Here is a 21396-nt window from a genome sequence, read left to right as displayed (position 1 = left end):
GACATGGAGTGCTGTGTGAGTGTGTGTTATATAGTGCTGGTGATGAGTGCCGTGATGAGGTGCAGGTGATGGTGATCAGTACTCAGGAGATGGCGTGCGTTGTGATTGGTGGAGGTTGGAACCTGACGTGTCTGTGACAAAAATTTTCTCAAAGCTAAGTGCAACAAATAGTAGAACAAGCTGTGAATTTTGTGTGCACGTGATGCGTAGCGCTCCTGCTTTCAGAGCTGCCTGCTATCATTGATTTGCGTAATTTAAATCTCACACTTTAATCATATTTATAGCTCCTAACTTAATAAAACAAGCTGTTACTATAATGAATGATTACCTTAAAACATAGATCTGATATGTGCGATGTACTTTATCTGAATGAAATACAAACACATCTCTTGCTTTTGCTCACATTCCAGAAATTAGCCTACTCCTAGCATAGGTTGTCGACCTCTGGTTTAGGTTATTTAAGAAATGTACTTACTTCAGTGTAATATGTTACAATAGCATCGCGCTTAAAAGGATAGTTCACATAAAAATTAAAATTAGCCCATGATTTACTCACCCTCAAGTCATCCTAGGTGTATATGACATTCTTCTTTCAGACGAATACAATCAGAATTATATTACAAAAGTCCAGGCTAATCCAAGTATTATAACTGCAATAATAGTTGCTCTGTTTTTGAAGTCCATAAAAAAATACACCTGTCCATCGAATAACGTGCTCCACACGGCTCCGGCGTGTTAATAAAGGCCTTCTGAAGCGAATCGATGCGTTTGTGAAAGAAAAATATCCATATTTAAAACTTTATCAAGTAAAGTTCCAGCCAATCGCCTTCCATGGAAAAGTGTTGAAAGTGAAACTCAAGATGCGTACGTAACGTCATGACGAGCGTCCTGGTCGTGTTAGTCTTTCGATCGGCAGAGGACCTTTCAACACTTTTTCCATAAATTGAACACGGAAGACGGTCGGCCCAAACTTTACTTTATAAAGTTTTAAATATGGATATTTTTCTTCTACAAATGCATCGATTTGCTTTAGAAGGCCTTTATTAACACCCCGAAGCCGCGTGGAGCATGTTATTTGACGGACAGATGCATTTTTTATGGACTTCAAAAACAGAACAACTATTTCTGCTATAATAACACTTGGATTAGCCTGGACTTTTGTAATATAACTCTGATTTTATTCGTCTAAAAGAAGAATGTCATATACACCTAGGATGACTTGTGGGTGAGTAAATCATGAGCTAATTTAAATTTTTGGGTGAACTATCCCTTTAACACTGAGAATTTGAATAATTGTAATGTGACGATCGGCTGTGGATATCTAAATCAGAGAAAATCATAGTTGTGGGTGAATGGTTTGGGTGATGTTAGAGCTGATCTGCGCATCACTAGTATGGACTCTTGTTCCAAGTTACCTTCCTGTCCATTAATTTTTGCCTCTTACAAAAGCCAAAAAAAGCCTTCCGAAGACAGGAAAGGCTTATGTCATGCCTCAGCTGTAGTTAGGCTGAAACTTGAAAGTTAAGTAGCACAACATAAATGCAATGTTTAGGTATTATTCTTGTTTATTATTATTTTGATGTATAGGTTGTAGCCTCTAGGTTTAGTTTTAGGTTGTACAATGTTTACCTTTTTTTAAGTAATTTGAAATAGATTTTTATATTTTTATTTATGATTTTTTAATTCATATATTTGTATTTGCGTTTTGAATGTAATATGGCAATTTAATGCACTTCAATGGGTTTAGTTTTCACAGATATTAATGTGCAATTTCAGCAATAAAAATTGCTGATAATTTTTCTAAAAAGAAAACAAATTAGTTCATTTTAAGAGACCTGTCTTATTTTCTCTTGTATATCTAGTATTGCTTTAATAAAGACAAAAGTACTTTTTATCCGATTACTCGATTAATCGATGGAATAATCAGAAGAATACTCGATTACTAAAATAATCGATATCTGCAGCCCTATACCCTTCATTAAAGGGTAACTAAACCCCTGCTCAGAGCTTAACTCCACCCACTGGCAATTTTCAAAAAATGCTGGAAAAGTGGGCAGAGCCCGGCGGACACAGAGGGGACGAACCGAGGGCGGGGCTGAGCGGAGGGTGTGCACATGAGACCTGCAGGGACGGGTTGATTGACAGCTGTCAGACTCGCGAGTCGCAAAGATGGAGAATGACTGGAGTGACGCCAGCTTTGCAACAGAGCGGTCATTTCTCCTACCTTCACCTGAAGTGGAGGAGGGTGGATTGTCTGTAGACATAAACCCGGAGCCTTATCAATGCGAGCCGCTGCTCAAACTGCGTTAACTCCCGATGCCGACGATGCTAGTGAAGCAGCCGCGCAAGAGAACCGACCTAATCTATCTGCGTCCGCGGCAACCACTTGCATGTCAGGGTTTGAAAGCGCGTCTCATGTATGAAAATTATCTGTACACATGACGGGCGGCAATAAAATCGCAAGAAAAGCCTGACGTGTACTGACAACTTCATTATTTAACCGTATTTTCTTCAATACAATGTTAAAGCAAGTGTCAAGTGAGTTTCATTCATAATGTTTCCACTTCATGTAATATGACAGTTCATACTGGAGTGAAGTCGTTCTCATCATGTGATTGGGGGAAACATTTCTGAGGGCGTGGTGAGCTCGTGCCAGGGGCGTGGATAGTGAGCCGTTGGAGGTACCATCCTACGTCACGATGTACCACAACGTCCAATAGGAAAATTCAACTGCAGTAGCCTCCGTTCAACCTTAAGAGGGCAGCACTTTGGCGGTTTTACACCATATTTTATAGAATTAAAACACTTTATACTCAAATGTCAAAACATTTACTCGAATCAATGAACAGCATTAATAAAGCCTCAGTATTACAGATCATTAACTAAAAAAAGTTGGTTTAGGGTTTAGTTACCCTTTAAGCACGTTTATTAGTCTTTTTTTCTATTGCTCTTTAGTGGGATGAATCACTGGGATAATTTTGTTAAAAGGTTCGTGGTTTGACTTATGTCAGTGGCATTTGTTTTTACACATACCTTTAAAATGTCTGGTGTAGGTAAGATTTAATAATATAATAAAGTCATAATAAAGTATCTTATGCTTAAATATGCAGAAATATTATTGTTATTTAAAATAACTGTTTTCCATTTGAATATATTTAAAATGTAATTTATCTCTGTGATGGCAAAGCTGGATTTTCAGTAGCCATTGCTCTTCAGTCTCACAGGATCTTTCAGAAATAAGAACGAATCAGAAATAAATGTTTTTTATTTTTAAGTCTTACTGACCTCAAATACAGTAGTGTATACATTTTATAATATCCACCCTTAATTTTCAGATACATCAGATGTCTTATAGGAGGATTATAAGCAAGAATATGTGCTTTTCAGTGTTTTCACTGTGTTTTTGGTATGCTATTCCTTCCATTTTCCAGTTGGACCAGCAAAACTTAATTATCCCTTAAAGTCTGAATTAAATAGATGAGTGTGGAGGAGGGCTGAAGATCGAACCTCTTTATACACCAAATGAAGTCTGGACACGAGCATGTGAGGAGATTGACGGCCAATTGACTGGCGCTGTAACTCTAGCCTGGGGGGAGGGGGGGAGCCCGGGATATCCATCACTCTCAAAGGGTTGCCAGACGGAACCACCAATCGTCTATCATGCCCTGACCATGAGCACCACAGCCCTGACTGTGCAAATACTCAATCATGCAACCCCTGACAAGGCACAAAAAACTTCAGCACACAAATGACAGTCAGCTCTTCACTGGTCTGGCAAGGTTTTCAAGCGTTGTTGAACACGTAAACGTTGTTTGGGTCTCATAATGGAGAATGTAGCAGAAAGCAGCAGGGTAATGGACACTGGCTCTGCTGGCCCACTGAGCTTATTCTGAGTATTAATTAAAATGCAGAATAAAATCCTTCATCTGTTGATGGCACAGTCCTGACAAGTCCAAATAAGAAATTTTGCAGATTCCTTTGATCATTTTTGTTGAAATTGCCAGATGTAGGATATTGAAGAAAGCTCAAGGGCAATGTGATCCCAATGTCATGGTTCTGTATTTCATGATTTTGATTTCATTACTATTGCTAAAAGCATTTATCATTCTATGGGTCATGTTAAAATGACAAGGTAGCAGACAGTGCTGCAGATGGGGTCATGGATCACTGGTAAAACTTGTGTGCGGGCCTGGAAGGTTTTGGTACAGCAGGGTCTGTTGTGACTGGTGCATAGGAATGAAGGGAAGGATAAAGTGAAGATGCCAGATGAAAGAAAGGAGAACTTTCCTCCTCGTTCTGATTGTGGCTCTGAAGTGGGAGTTCCTCTCACCAGTGATTTCCCCTATATGAATATATTTATATATTAATATATTTTTTATGATCTAACTGAATATTTAAAGTCATGTTGATCTTATAAGAAATTTGAAGTGGAGCTTAAATTTATTCTCCATTTCCCTTCATCAACCGTGGACATCTTTCGGTGAGTGTATTTAAAACATGACATCACATTTAATTGTAATTGGTATTGGTATTATATGCTATACTTAATCTGAAACACATTTTTAAAGTAATCATTCTACACATAGTTTTATTAACATTTATCATAAAAAAATCATATATCACACTGCAGGACAATGTAAGTGAATTGCAAAAACACTGGATGCATAAACAAAGTTGGTTTGTGAATGAAAATGTAGAGAGACATCTAGTGGTAGTGGACTGCATGTCTAAATTCATTTAATTTTCCCTTTTCCTCTTCCCTTCTAGTTTATTTTATGGAAACATTTTCATTTTTGAAGTTTGTGTTGTTTGGAGGGAAGTTAGGAGTTTCTCTCTGTCAGGCACAACCTCTGCTGTTTCTGTGGGTGGACTTTAAGGTCAGCTTTTCAAAAGGATTTATGATGTGGACCATCACCTAATTATAGACAGAGGAAAGATAATATTTTGTGTAATAAATAGCAATGTTGTATTTTCTGTAAATACATGTCCCTCTAAGATGTATGGGCAGTAGACTGTGAGTGACATTTAAGGCGTGTTTATGTTCAGTGTACAATATCTTCAGGTCCTTTACATCTGGTATTTTACATGACACGCTAGCCATTCCATGTTTGACGACCTGCTATTCTCAAACACCACTTGGAAGATGGGATGGGAAAGTCCCCCTCTGTGAGTTGTAATGTGTGGTGTCAAATTTCGACAGATCAAGGGCATGCGCACATTGGTCACCACAGCGAGAGGATTGATGATCATATGGAGTAAGCCACCTCCAGGAAGTTTTCATTAAAAATACACAACAGCTAAAAGTAAAGTTCATATTCTGTGTCTGTACCTTGAAGCAGTGATGATAATAGAATGGTACTTTTGGGTCCCAAGACATGATGGGTGAAGAAAAAAAAAAGGAATTGATTTGTCATTTCCAATTACATTTTTTTTATTCACTTTGGTACTATTTTCACAAGTAAGGTGTACATTTTCAAAACTCTTAGTACAAAAATCCAAACTGATCACACTTGTAACACAGCTAGTCATTCTTTCAAAACCTGATGTAATGCTTTCATTCAGTTTCACATATATTCAGTCCACATAATCATTGTTTCAAACACAAGATTATTGTAATATGTAATGAGAACATTTGGTTTAATCACCGAAACACAACAGTATGATCTTCTTTCAGTTTAGTACTTTTAACATTCAGTTCATCCAACAGCAAACAATGCAAGATACATGTTTCAAACAGTACCAGTAACACAGTAACACAGGCTGCATATGCCTCATTAGAAAATACACTTAAATTACCTAACTTATGTAATTGAATCCTTGATGTTTGTAATAGTATTCAGTGTGTTATCTGGTGTGATAAAGTTATGACACAGCCATGAGGTTCTGTGCTATATCAGAGTTTGCTGCCAATAAATGTTCTCACTGTACACTCTAAAAAAAAAAAGGTTCTATATAGCACTAAAAGACAAAGTGGTTCTTGGCTCGTAGTCATAGGGGAACCTTTTTAAGTGCTGTATAGCACCAATCTTGGTGCTTCAGTGGTTCTTCACCGGTTCTTTGGCTGAGGTGCTATATAGCACCACTGACTAAGGTGCCATATAGCATCGCTACCATATACAGAACATGTTAAGTGGTTCCCCTATGTTTACGACAAAGAACCACTTTTAGTGCCATATAGAACCTTTTTTTTTTTAGATTGTACCATATGACTGAATCTACTGTAGTTGAGCTTTATAAGGGTGAGTTACAGTAATGTGACAGTCTCTACCATGGTAATCTGTTTTCAGTATCACATGGCTGTAATGTAAAATGCTATATTTAATACCATCTGTCTCCCTTCTTCTGATTTCTCATCAGCCTGATGTTACACCGTCATTGATTATTTCCACTCCCTTATACTCTATTCTGCTCTATTCACAAATTGCAAATATTGCTGTCCCACCCCCCCACCTTTTGTCCCCATAATGTAGAGTTTACCAGGCCACACACAGACACACACACCTTATAATCTAAGATAACTCACTTATAATGTAAAAATAATTCATTTCATATGGTTATTCATTTCGGAAATTGCAAATAAAATAGAAACTATGTCTATATAATCAATATATATATATATATATATATATATATATATATATATATATATATATATATATATATATATATATATATATATATATATATATATATATATATATATAAATCTATTGGTGTACCAAATGATTCATTGATTAACCATTAAGATCAGTTGGATTAAATAAAAGACAAATGTATTAAACTGAACGAGAAGAGATGCAAATCAAAAGTTTGATAGTAAGAGCTTTATGAAAGGCAGTTTCTGTGAATGAAATATGTATAAAGATGAAACACTTCTTTTGTGTAGTGAAAAGGATACTTTGTGGTTTTGTGTATTGTACTAACACAATTGAAAATATGCTGAAATGTTTGAAAAAAGTGCACATTTGATGATCTGTTGTGATATTAGCACCATGAGTTTTGAAAATGTACACCTTGCTTGAGAAAATAGTACCAAAGCGACTAAAAAAAACTGTAAGCTGTTAATTGTGTTTTAAAAAGTATTTAAGAAACATAAAATGCTTAGAAAGACAAAATAATTGGCAGATTTATTCCAAAAATGTTGAATTTAGGCACAGAGATGTAGACAGCTGTAGGGAGAAAGAAGTTTCATGTGGCTGCCTCTAAATTGAGCTGATGGACCCTTTGAGGGAAATTACCATTTAAACTTTGGTGTGTGCGTGTGTGTGTGTGTGTGTGTGTGTGTGTGTGTGTGTGTGTGTGTGTGTGTGTGTGTGTGTGTGTGTGTGTGTGTGTGTGTGTGTGTGTGTGTGTGTGTGTGTGTGTGTGTGTGTGTGTGTTTGTGCGAGAGAGAGTGAGTGTGTGAGCTTGTTTGTGTGTGTGTGTGTGTGTGTGTGTGTGTGTGTGTGTGTGTGTGTGTGTGTGTGTGTGTGTGTGTGTGTGTGTGTGTGTGTGTGTGTGTGTGTGTGTGTGTGTGTGTGTGTGTGTGAGTGTGTGAGCTTGTGTGTGTGTGTGTGTGTGTGTGTGTGTGCATGTACGTGTGTGCTTGTCTGTTCTACATCTGAGACAGTAGCCACGTTTACATGCGCACTTTTTTGTCATTCCGATTAAAATCATTCCGATTGAAAGATTCGGTGGACTGTTTACATGAGACGTTATCTAAACCGATCTGGTGTTTACATGTGCTGACTTTCAGTCGGAATCATTTTGTGACATGCACACACAGTTTGTCTGCCGCATCAGATTCGTAACGTTAGTATAGTGGATCAATAGTTCTGTGTTGGTAATTTTTATATTTATTTATTTTTCTGTGGGCGGACATGCAGTAGTTTAAACTGATATATGTCCTATACAATTTCTATTGCTATTTCAACAGCTGTGAATGATGAATGCGGAATCAAAATGAATTAAATTCATTTATTTTGAAAAACACAAAATTAACTATAAAATGCACCCAAATTATTAATAAAAACATAGGATGTATGGTGAAACATGAATGAAAGCATTCAAGACGTGCTCCGCATACTAGTACTAAACGCATAAATAGGACCCACTTTATATTAGGTGGCCTTAACTACTATGTACTAACATTTTAATTAATCATTTGATACAATGCACTTATTGTGTACATACATGTTTTTACATTGTACTTACATTTAAAAATATACCTGCATGTAATTACATCTGTAATTAAGTTCTGTAGTTACATTTGTATTTACACAGTTGACACTTCCCTTACACCTAACCCTACCCTTAAACTTACCCATACCACCACACCTGTCCCTAACCCTACCTGTATCCCACCTCGATATCAGCAAAGGTGTTTTGCAATACAATTTGTTATTTTTTGATGTAAGTACATAGTACTTAAGGCCACCTAATATAAAGTGGGGCCCATATTTCAGATGATTAAGGAAAGATACCATAATCACAAAGGTATAAATATTAACTAAAGTAATTAAAGTAGACTGTGGGTAATGTTACTTAACCAATTTGAAGCAGTTGTTTAACTTTTTTTTTATATCTAAATTACAAGAAACAAAACGTCGACACGTCCTTTCCAGCAGCTTGAATGTTCCCCGCTGCAATGGCTACTCTCAGCGGCCACCAGGACTTGTACAGTTTTATAAAAGCTATTCATTATTTGTTGTAAAGTGTAAGAATCACCTCAGAAAAATGAATTATTCTGTCAGGCGCAGTTGAAGCCCAGGACAAACGCTGTCAAGATGAGATTGTGTAGCCAGGCTATGTCTGTGTCATTATTCCAACATCATGTTCATAACATATTACGAAATAAAAAGTTTAATACCTCAGAAAAATTAACTTTCCTCTCTTGTCAACATTAGCCTGATGTGAGCGCGGCACGCACTCTTCAGTTGTGGAGGCGCTCGCGCTATATATCACGTCACAGAAAGACGTACACTCAAAGTAATCGGATCAGGTCGTTTACATGGTGGAATTTTTCGTTTGATCGGTTCATGAAAAGGTTTATCCCACCCCTCTCAAACCGATTACAATTTCATTCGGTTTGGCCATTTTTATTCCGATTGAGGTGTTTATATGGAGCATTTTCATTCGGATTGGACTTTTAAACCGATTACAGTGCTCCATGTAAACGCACCTAGTGTTGTATCATTTACTCAACTGTCCCATACTCTCTCTTTTATGCTTTCCCTTCTTCTTGTACCTCTCTTCCTTATACAGCTGCTGTGCTGAAATATGAGAATAATGTCATGAATATTCGACAGTTTAACTGTTCTCCTCATCCTTACTGGCTGCCTAACTTCATGGATGTCTTCACTTGGTCTTTGCCCTTTGTTGGGGAGAAAGGTAAACCATTTGCTTTCAACAGTTTTTGTGGCATAAAATCCTCAATAACTACTGCAGACAAACTCTCTCTCTCTCTCTCTCTCTCTCTCTCTCTCTCTCTCTCTCTCTCTCTCTCTCTCTCTCTCTCTCTCTCTCTCTCTCTCTCTTTCTTGTTCCTGTAGTGACTGAGATGCTGGTAAATGTCTTGAGCATCTGCTCCAATGATGAGCTGACCACTGATGAAGAGATAGATGGTAAGAAATTCAAGCGTACGCAAGCACACGCATCATTCAGTTTCTATGTAGCATTACAAGAAGTTTGAAAGTAAAGTGCATGGTTGGTTTCACAAGGGGGCACCCTTCATCTTTTTACCCTCAAAATAAATCTGGAATATTACTGGACCTTTAGAGTTATTTAGAATAATGCTGGTCTTACAACTCAAAAGGACCATATTGGAGAGAAGGTTTTGTCTGTGAGCAAGGCATTTAATTTGCACTGTTATAAATTTATTAACTAAATTTTGGAGAGAGTTGTTTCCACAACGCTCTCCTCAGATTTAATGCCAAATTAAGAAGATGCAGCAGGAACGAGCACAATTGACGATTGAAAGTGACAAGCCTTACAATGTACTTTGATCAGCAAATGTATGTGTTTGCAATGTTTATTTTTTTATTGACAAGGCTTATTAGGTCAGAATCTGCCACCTTTAACTGGCAACCCAGGGTGTTGAAATACTATTGAGAAAATATGCAGTGGGCAGAATCACACAGACCAAAAACAAAAACAGACATTCCAAAAAGGAAAGCACATTTCAGAGGATAATAATTGGCTGTATCATTGTTTTTTCAGAGAAACAAGTATTTGAACTTAGCACGTTTCCTATATCTCAACAAACATATTATGGTATTTATATGTCAAAAAAAATTGCATACAGCACCTTTATAAGCCAAATAAGATTAAATAGGACAGATGGTAAAACATGAACAGTATATGATAATATTTAGTATGTAATAAACACATACAGTGGGTTCCAAATGTCTGAGATCACTGATTTTTATTCATAATTTTTTTCAAGACATAATTTTGTCATCAGCATAATTACAAAGTGAAAATTTGATTAGAAAAATGTATTAAAGGTGCACTGTGTAAATTTTAGCGCACCGCTCACCCCTCCCTTTCAAAGCACATAGAGAAGCTACGGTGGCCGACACAGGATAAGATGTCGTTGCCTGAGACGGCAGAGAGTAGCTAGAGCTCTTTAGAGCAGTGTGTCCATTTAGGGCTACTGTAGAAACATGACACCGCAAAATGTAGATCGAAATGGCTCATTCTAAGGTAATAAAAACATAACGGTTGATTATGTAAGGTCTTTATATACCACTGGAAACATAGTTATGTGTATAATATTGCATTTCTGTCAATAGAACCTCATAAATATTACACACTGCACCTTTCATTTCAGAATTTCTTAGTATTTATTTTGTTATTTTGTTTTATTGACAGTGGTGCGTGTGGAAGCAAGAACATCTAAGTTAGAAATGTTAGTGCCGAATTTTAAATATTTCTTATTCTTTTTCTTATCATAACATTACTTTGTTTGCATTTTTAATGACACATTTAAACATTTATTCAGATTTTCAGTGTGGACTAATCAAAGAGCAAAAACTTGGATTATTACATTAAATATAAGATTGTGTTTTTATATTTTTCTACAACACAGTCATGGTGAGAAAAAAATGCTATTTATTGCCATTCCAAATAAAAATAAAATGTTAGATGACAAATAAACGGTTGACCTGAAACCTTCAAGGAGTACAAGCTTTGGTAGAGTACATACTTATTAACACTAACATCTCATCATGCTCTGATGCTATACTCTCTAACAGTTTTCTTTTTTAATATCCATTAAATATTCTTAGTTTTATTTCTCTTTTTTCTTTTCTTTTTCACTCATTTTGTCCATCTCTCTCTCTCCCTCTCAAATATTTTGTCTGTTGCTTCATCTAATGAATTTCTTTCTCTTTTTTCAGAGTTCTTTGAAGCTTTTCTTCTCTCTTTTTTTATGGGTGCACTTTTTTGCCACTTTTCTCTCTCTTTCTCTCCCTGTCATTCCTCAGCCATTCACTGATCATTCTTCTGTTATTTTTCTGTTTCTTCTGGGGGTGTATCTTGAGAAGGACAGCTAATATATGGGCCCAAGAAAGGTACAGCCTCCCACAATCCAATGCGGTGTGCAGTCATTGCCTCTTGTTTGCACCTTTTTCTAGTTGGCTGATTAAGCTAACACCACAAATTCACTAATGAACCTACTTATAATATCCATAGGTACTAATTTTTATGTTTCATGCACCAAGATAACCAGAACTGGATGAATTATTGACATTGTTGTTTCAAAAAGCCATTACTAGTGTTTGAATACCTTTCACTGTTTGAAGAAATCAAGAATTGAATTTACTAAGTGGGGTGACTATGCCACTTATCAGGCAGACCAGTAACATTGTTCTCAAATTAGAACACACCAATGTGAGTTTACGAGTATATGCAAAGCACCTTATAAATTGTTTTGCTGTTCTCATAACCTAAACAGTGCCTTCCTCTTTTAGATTATATCTCTCATACCAATTCACCTCACATTGTCATCCTCCCCTACATTTTTCCCCCTACAACATTCTCCATGTTTTCCTCCACTGTATAGATGCAGTCAAACCAAAAATTATTTAAACTAGTGATGTACAAAATTACATTTTAAAAAACAACTACTCTGTGGGTTGCTTGGATGACAGATGAACTAGTATTAAACAAGCCCTGGGTATCTAGGGTGGTCAACCATGGTTCTTTACATAAGTTCTTATGTACAAAAAAGCTGGACAGAGCTCGGCAGAAGGCTATGTAACAAAATGTGGGGCTTTAGAGAGTGGAACTCTTTTTAAACCAACATAATGTAGTTGAGATTTGCCGTAAGTAACACAGCAGCCTAAGATGTCCTTCTGAATGTCTGGGGCTGTAACCACTGCTTAAAATGTCAAAACTGCTTAAAATATAAAATGAATTGACCTCACTAATCAATTAGTCATTTTTTGAATGATGTGACTCCTAAATTGGACACAGAAGCCACACTTAAAATTTAAATCTCAAAGCATTAGACAAAATATCATACCAAGGGGCATTTTTTTATTATTTTTTAAATCACACGTTTCAGACAAAACATTTCACAAAAATTATGTTGTTGGGTTTTACATGAATAGATATACTGTTCAAAACATTATAAATGTCATATACATGTATTATAAAAGTAGTTGTGTCAGGGTTGGTGAAGGGAAAGGAGCGAGGACTCAATGATGCAGAGGATAATGGGCTTTTTAATGATAATAACAAAACAAACAAGATGAAACAAAACTACCCCGAGGGGGAAAAACTGACTTGACTTGACTTGAGCAGGAAAACATGAGGTACATTTGACGACGATTCCGCACTGGACTGCAAACACAAGGAGATTAAATAGGGAACAAACAAAAGAGGGTAACGAGGGAAGACAGGTGGGGCAAATTAACCAATAATCAGGAAACAAGGTGGGCGGGTTAGACAATAGACACGAGCACATGGCACAAAGAAACACTTGACAAGACATGTGCTCACACCAAACATGACATGAACATGCAGCTAATGAGAACTCATCAGCTGCATGTTCACACAAAACATGACAACATAAAAGCAAGCAGCCAGTGAAAAACACCAACCACGTGCTATACAACATAAGACAAAACATAACATGAAAGCACACGGCCGATGTAAACATGAACCATGTGCTACACAGAACACAACACACAGACAGAAGCACACAGACTCACATGACAAGACAGAGCGCACGAGAATGAGCGAATGCTCATTCTGTGCGCTCGGGACAAAACAAACACGAGTAGCCTGAATGTCCGAATCCCAACACAAAACTGAAACCCAAACTACACCGAAGTGCTGGGATCCGAACACCACGCCCGCACACAAAACACAAGACAAGACAAACAATACAGGAGTATCAGGGCTCTGTCACAAAACCACAAATAAACTAGAACGAACCCTGTGACAGAACCCTGACACTACCCCCATCAAAAGGGACGCCACCTGGCGAGGGACACCAAAACAAGAACAGAACAAGAAACACAGATACACAGACTGAAACACAAGACAGGAAAATCAAAACACAGAGACAAAGAGGGGAGGGAGGGGAGCCAAATCAGAGCCAGCAGGACAGTCCAGAAAGTCTCCAGCATGGACCAAGGAGGGACGGGAGGGTTGAGCCAGGAAGGCTCAGGTGGGCCTGGAACCCCAGCAGAAGTCCAGGGCGGAGCTGGAGGGATGCACCAGGGTTGCTCCAGCGATTCAGGAAGCCCAGCAAATGACCAGGGCGGGACCGGAGGGACAGACCAGGCAGGCTCCGGTGGGTCAGGAGTCCTGGCTGAAGGCCAGGGTGATGCCGGACGGATGGGCCAGGCGGGCTCTGGCGGGTCAGGAGACCTGGCTGGAGGCCAGGGCGGTGCTGGAGGGACGGACCAGGCGGGCTCCAGCTGTTCAGGAGTCCTGGCAGAGGGCCAGGGTGGATCAGGCGGGTCTGGATGGCTGACTGGGACACTCACAGGAATCAGGACGGGAGCCAGAGGCATGACCGGATGCGGGACGGGAGACAGAGTCATCAACAGACATTGATCAGGGGCCGGAGACCTCACCGGCCTCGGGTCAGGGGCTGTGGCTGGCAGGGCAGAGCGAATGGGTGGTGCGGGCAGCGCAAGACGCCTGGGTGGTGCGGGCAGCGCAAGACGCCTGGGCGATGCGGGCAGTGCAAGACGCCTGGGTAGCGTCTCTGGGCCGGCAGCAGGCTCTGGGATGGCCTCCGGGCCATGTAGGATGGAGAAAGCCTTCTTCCCCCTCCTCCTACGAGAACGAGGCGGTGGTCGGGTGCTTACCGCCTCCGGGGGAGCTACAGCCTCTTCGGCCATCTCTGGGGGTGCTGCAGTGCTGACGGCCGCCTCTGGGGGTGCTGCAGTGCTGACGGCCGCCTCTGGGGGTGCTGCAGCTTCTACGGCCGCCTCTGGGGGTGCTGCAGCTTCTACGGCCGCCTCTGGGGGTGCTGCAGCCTCTACGGTCGCCTCTGGGGGTGCTGCAGCCTCTACGGCCGCCTCTGGGGGTGCTGCAGCCTCTTCGGCCGCCTCTGGGGGAGCTGCAGCGGTCACACACAACCAGGGCAAACCTGCAGGGTGTGTTTCCCCGACTGGATAGGAGACAGATGAGGCGGGCCGGTTCTTCCTCCTCCTACTCCGTTTCCGGCTCATCGGAGGGCTGGGGCTTCCACTGACTGCCGATGGAAGAGGGGAACAGTCAGTGGGATGGGACTCCGCTTGAGGTGGAGGTTCAGGCTCTCCAAGATGGAAAACCCCAGAAAAAGTCCCAGAAACCAAGACTCCCCAGCTTTTCCATCTCCCAGAGGCTGAGAGGTTGATCAAGACAGATGTTAAAGACCTCCTTAATCTCAGCCTAACTGTACGCCAGGTGATCCACTTCTATGAGGAAGTCACACGCAAAGTCTCTCACGTCAGTCCCCTGCTGACGGATGTAATGGGCATTTACATGCTGGACCAACAGCTGGCGGTTGGAAGGTACAGTGGTGGGAGAAGGAAAAAGGAAGATGCCCATTGTCTGCTGACTCCTCTTCTTGGCGGAATTGTACTGTCAGGGTTGGTGAAGGGAAAGGAGCGAGGACTCAATGATGCAGAGGATAATGGGCTTTTTAATGATAATAACAAAATAAACAAGATGAAACAAAACTACCCCAAGGGAGAAAAACTGACTTGACTTGACTTGACTTGACTTGACTTGACTTGAGCAGGAAAACATGAGGTACATTTGACGACGATTCCGCACTGGACTGCAAACACAAGGAGATTAAATAGGGAACAAACAAAAGAGGGTAACGAGGGAAGACAGGTGGGGCAAATGAACCAATAATCAGGAAACAAGGTGGGCGGGGTTAGACAATAGACACGAGCACATGGCACAAAGAAACACTTGACAAGACATGTGCTCACACCAAACATGACATGAACATGCAGCTAATGAGAACTCATCAGCTGCATGTTCACACAAAACATGACAACATAAAAGCACGCAGCCAGTGAAAAACACCAACCACGTGCTACACAACATAAGACAAAACATAACATGAAAGCACACGGCCGATGTAAACATGAACCGTGTGCTACACAGAACACAACACACAGACAGAAGAGCACACGCTCACATGACAAGACAGAGCGCACAGACTCATTCTGTGCACTCGAGACAAAACAAACACGCGGAGCCTGAATGTCCGAATCCCAACACAAAACTGAAACCCAAACTACACCGAAGTGCTGGGATCCGAACACCACGCCCGCACACAAAACACAAGGACAGAAGAGCACGCAGCTTGAGCATGCTCAGAGCTGCTCACTCACACAAGACAAGACAAACAATACAGGAGTGTCAGGGCTCTGTCACAAAACCATGAATAAACTAGACCGAAGTGACAGAACCCTGACAAGTTGTACTTATAGTATGTATTTGATAAATACACCTGTGGTTAAAAACCTGTGTGAAACTTTTGAGAAACACCTTTATTCATCCACTAAAAATTACTTTTGGACAAGCTGGTGAATTGGTTCTATTATTTGTTTGATATTTTCTTTGCGACAGTCAAACAGTTATAATAGTGACTTAAGTGTCCAAATACATTTTAGGGCCACTATATCACCAAAGCTTAAACAAATCTAACATTAATTCAAACACTCAACAATCTCTGGGCTGCAACCTGTTCATCAACAGTGTGAACACACATCAACAGTGTGATGAGAAAATAACAATACAAAGGAGTGTCTTGCACATCTCCTTTGTATTGTTATTTTCTCATCACACTGTTGATGAACTAGGTAGAATCTCAGTTAAAACCAACAAGGTTTTTCTCTTTAGCATCTGAATAGGATGGCATTGTGATTAACCAAACCATATCCATGACTGTAAGGATCGATAACAGGCTAATAGAATGCTTAGCATGCATTTCAGTCCTGAGGTGTGGAGGTGTGGGCCACTGTGAGGATCTTTATTGATCAGATTGCCCTGAATTGCCCTTAGTGTGCTGAGACAGCACGTTCTGCCAACTGAGTTTCCCCTGCAGTCAACAGTCTGGGTAATTAAACTCCAAAGGAAGTGTTCACCCAGTGTAGTCATTTGTCTTTCTGGACATTAAAGTCAGGATGTAATTATGGCTTGTGAACGTTTGAAATTGTGAGGTTTGGAGATAAGTGGCCGATTGCATTTTTTATTGAAGTGACTCTTCAAGCATGTTTGTAAGGGTGTTTTTTGTTTGTATACTGTTATGTAACACTGACACCCAAATATATGTGTGTCACACAGGTGCCACAGCTTCTGCACGCAAGGAAGTAATCCGAAACAAGATCCGCGCCATTGGAAAGATGGCTCGAGTTTTCTCTGTTCTTCGGTAAGATGACTTTATGTGTACATGTGCAAAATGGAATTAAACAAAAAGTGCCACATCCAGCTGGCAAAAAAGCTCAGTGAGGGTGCTCAACCACAAACACACACACACACACACACACACACACACACACACACACACACACACACACACACACACAGGGGTTTTTTTGTGAAATGTGGGGACATTCCATAGGCGTAATGGTTTTTATATCGTACAAACCATATTTTCTATCCCCTTACACTGCCCCTGCCCCTAAACCTACCCATCACAGGAGACTGTGCAGTTTACTTTCTGTGAAAAAAAACTCGTTCTGTATGATTTATAAGCATTTTGAAAAGTGAGGACATGGGGAACGTCCTCATATTTCACCCTCTTTTTGTAATACCTATGTCATACCCATGTCATTATACACATTTGTGTCCTGATATTTCACAAAAACATGCCCACACAGACACACACACACACACACACACCACACACACACACACACACACACACACACACACACACACACACACACACACACACACACACACACACACACACACACACACACACACACAATAACAGTAACAAAACAGGAAAAAGCTGGCACACCAAAGCTACATAAATAGAATTGACATAAAATAGAAAAGTGACATTTTTAACCATATGTACGGTGGCCGAGAGAGACCGCTGCAACTGAAGAAAACACATGCAAATACAAAAAAACACCAGCAAAATAAAAAAGCATCTTCATCAGTTTGACAACACACGTGCTGCAAAAACTCACAATGCAGCCAAATACAGAAACGCTCTGCAAATATTCACAACGCACATACAGTCAGGTTGTTAATATACACAATAAACTCACCTTTTAGCTCATCGATAACACCGCTGACAAGTAGACACTGAACAATAAGCATTTCTCAGCCAGGTTCATAACTTATTGAGGTCCCCTTGAAACATTTCCGTTGTGGTCTGTGCTATTTGCAGCGTGTTTCTGTATTTTGGTTGCATTGTGAGTATTCACAGCTTGTTTCTGTATTTGGTTGTGTTGTGAGTATTTGAAAATGAAATGAAAACTAGAAGAACAAGTGTCAAATGTGAGTAGGAACACAGAAATACATTAGGTTACACACTAACACACTAGATTAGATTGTTACATTGCTAGGAGTTAATAACTACATATGGAACTGCATCATAATACGTGGTTTAAACTGAATTGTGAGAACAATAATCTGACTCTTGCTTATGTAAGTGAAGTAAAAAACCTGCAAACTATCTACTAAAGAAAACATCTGTCACAGCTTTTACCATTGTGGAAGCCTTAAACCGCCTTTCCGCTATCTTGGACAATCAGGTACAATTGTTTTGACCACTAGTGGCTTGCACTGAACTTTCAAATTGGTTGTAAATCAGTTGTTTCCACTTATTTAAAACAAATGACTATCAATATGTTTAATAATTATGTATTAATTATAAAATACTTACACTATATTGCCAAAAGTATTGGGACACACCTCTAAATCATTGAATTCCAATCATGGCCGAAGGTGTATGAAATCAAGCACCTAGGCATACAGACTGCTTCTACAAACATTTGTGAAAGAATGGGTCGCTCTCAGGAGCTCAGTGAATTCAAGCCTGGTACCATGATAGGTTGCCTATCCATGTCCATTTTTGAAATTTCCTTTCTACTAAATATTCCACGTCCAACTGTTAGTGGTATTTTAACAAAGTGGAAGCAATTGGTAACAACAGCAACTCAGCCACAAAGTGGTAGGCCACGTAAAATCACAGAGCGGGGTCAGTCAAGTCAAGTCACCTTCATTTATATAGTACTTTTTACAACACAGATTGCTTCAAAGCAGCTTTACAGTGATAATAGTAAATTAAATTTTGCTTTTGAAGAAAAGTTTTTGATTGATTAATTTCTGTCATAAATCTGATTAGTTCTTTAATTTGGTGCCATTTAAACAACACCATCTAAAATAAATGCGTTTCGGACCCCATCCGCACGGCAACAGCACCTGATGGCCAGAGAACGCAAAGCATGAAATAGGTTTGAAATAGTTTTGAAACTATACCATCATCATCCCCAAAAAAGGCGAATCCGTGAAAATGGCGACGGCATGTGCGCAAGCGTTACGTGTTCAGCCTATAGGCAAGTGTGTTTGAATACGGATGTAGGCTATGTGTGCATGTGTGTTTTTATCTGTATAGAGGGGAAGGGAAGGGAAGGGAAGGAGGCCTTCACAGGGGAGAGTCTAGTTGACACAGTCTCTGCTGACACTTCAGGGATGCGTTGGTCATGTCTTGGAGCATGTCCACCATCTGATCTGGATCCGGCTGACTACATTAAACCTCAGGATAAACAGAGAGGTTCTTTTTTATGATGTAATGAGTACATCGGGTGTTATGGGAAATGTTCCCGGTTCCGGCTGACCTAGTTAATGCAGCCTAAACAATCATTTAACTGATTTGAATAATAGTAATTGATAATGCTCTATGTGTATGCCATAGTAAAGAAATGTGTTTTTAGTCTAGGTTTAAACTGACAGGGTGTGTCTATTTCCCGAACAATGCTAGGAAGACCGCAATAGACGTGATAGAGTATAATGCGTTAAGAGCTCTCTCAAGTACTGGGGAGGTAAACCATTTAGTGCTTTGTAAGTAATAAGCAAGATTTTAAAATGTATACAATGTTTAATAGGGAGCCAGTGCAGTGTTGACAGAACTGGTCAGTTCATGCTGATGTGCACAGTGCGCAGAAGTCAATAGCTACAGACCTCCAAACATTGTGTGGCCTTCAGATTAGCTCAAGAACAGTGCATAGAGAGCTTCATTGAATGGATTTCCATGGCTGAGCAGCTGTATCCAAGCCTTACATCACCAAGTGCAAAGCGTTGGATGCAGTGGTGTAAAGCATGTCGCCACTGGACTCTATAGCAATGGAGATGTGTTCTCTGGAGTGACGCATCACACTTCTCTGTCTGGCAATCTGGTGGACGAGTCTGGGTTTGGCGGTTGCCAGGAGAACGGTACTTTCCTGACTGCATTGTGCTAAGTGTAAAGTTTGGTAGAGGGGGGATCATGGTGTGGGGTTGTTTTTCAGGGGTTAGGCTTGGCCCCTTAGTTCCAGTGAAAGGAACTATTAAAGGTCCCATGGCATGGATTTTTTATTATTTTATAATGTTTCCTGAGGTGTACTTATATTGTTAGTATGGTTTTTACATCAAAAAATGTCATAATTTAGAAATAAAAAGCATTTTTCTATACTGATATTAGCCCTCTGGCTTGAATGCTCTGTTTCAAGGGGCGTTTCTGCTGTGAGACTTCAGTGAAAATGCCCACTGTTGTGATTGGCTGACATCTTTGCATTTGAAATGAGTATTAGATTATGTGGTGGAGGGGGCGTGGTTTAGCGAGGTCTGCAAGCACTGCCAGAGAGAGAGACGGACTCGGACTGCATGTGGACCAGAGAGAGACCTTAGAGCTGGATAAAGATTGCTGAGAAAGTTTTATTGTGAGCGCGAGTTTATTTTGTTTGTATCTGAGAGTTCTGAATAAACACGAGTCCCAGTCACGCCGACCCTGTCTTCTTCCTCCTTATTCTACGAACTTTGTAACATGTGGAACCCTCTCGAATACTTTTACGATGTTTTTATACCATTACAGCTGTCGAGATGAACGAATCATCAAAGTGTTGATTATAGCATTATTTTTAGATCTTTTCCCATCACATGAAAAGCTGCAGTGATTGCGTGAATGCAGTGATCTCGTCATTGCAACGCATTTTCTCTCACAAAATGCTTTCACCACAACTAACAGCAAACACGACATCGACATGAATACAGTAAGAGCTTTGTACAGCATAACAGCGTCATTCATTATAACGGCAGTTCGGGCAAGTGTGCAGATACACTCGCGACATGTGATTGACAGATCCGAAGATTATAAAGAGAGTGTTCTTTGATCGCTAATCTAGCGTCTAATCAAAATTGAAATAACAGATTTGTTTCATGCTACTAAGAGAAACGATGTGAAGGTGATCGTTTTAGTCACTGGCTTGATTCACTGATGCATTACGCTTAGGACATCAAGACGGCCAGCGGCGGGACTGCCAGTATTAAACGATTTAGAAAGAAAGTCTGCGTGAACTTGAATGATTAGCTACACATCAGAAATCAATGATCACAGATCAGGCATTAATGAACACTGTTATTCACTGTTTGTGGCGGTGCTGTCGAATCCGTATGGTAAAAGTCTGTTTGTAAAGCCTGTGCTGACGTTGTGACTGATAAACGGAATCAATTTTCTCCTAATTCTCTGGGCGGACAAAGCAGAGGAAGGGGAGGTAACGTTCCCGTATGACGGCATATAGGGAAGATTCCAGATCGACTCGTCTGAGCTTTCATTTTCTCAAAGGCAGAGCAGGACACCCAGAACGAAAATTTCTAGCCACTTGGGGACCATATACAGGCTAGGGGAACTCATATTAATGTTAAAAACCCTCATAAAATGAAAATTTCAGCATACCA

At 40.0% G+C, this 21396-nt stretch overlaps 1 protein-coding gene across 10 annotated transcripts in view; it reads left to right on the top strand.

The window, feature by feature from the left end:
* Positions 1-21396, top strand: part of LOC307122574 (protein phosphatase 3 catalytic subunit alpha) — a 387852-nt gene that overhangs the window by 353718 nt on the left and 12738 nt on the right. For 6 of the 10 annotated variants that reach the window (XR_013816063.1, XM_079810630.1, XM_079810626.1 and 3 more), the window contains 4 exons: positions 9244-9369; positions 9531-9602; positions 11526-11552; positions 16789-16873. Coding sequence is in view for 8 of the 10 variants with exons in the window: in XM_079810630.1 (XP_079666756.1) it covers positions 9244-9369; positions 9531-9602; positions 11526-11552; positions 16789-16873 (310 nt within the window). In the remaining 2 variants the exon portion in view is untranslated. The remainder of the gene's footprint in view (positions 1-9243; positions 9370-9530; positions 9603-11525; positions 11553-16788; positions 16874-21396) is intronic. The other 4 variants (XR_013816062.1, XM_079810631.1, XM_079810628.1 and 1 more) reach the window with 1 other exon arrangement.

The sequence above is a fragment of the Gobio gobio genome (genome assembly GCF_949357685.1).
Source record: "Gobio gobio genome assembly, chromosome: 2".
Classification (NCBI taxonomy): domain Eukaryota; kingdom Metazoa; phylum Chordata; class Actinopteri; order Cypriniformes; family Gobionidae; genus Gobio; species Gobio gobio.
This window is presented reverse-complemented; position numbering and strand designations above follow the sequence as displayed.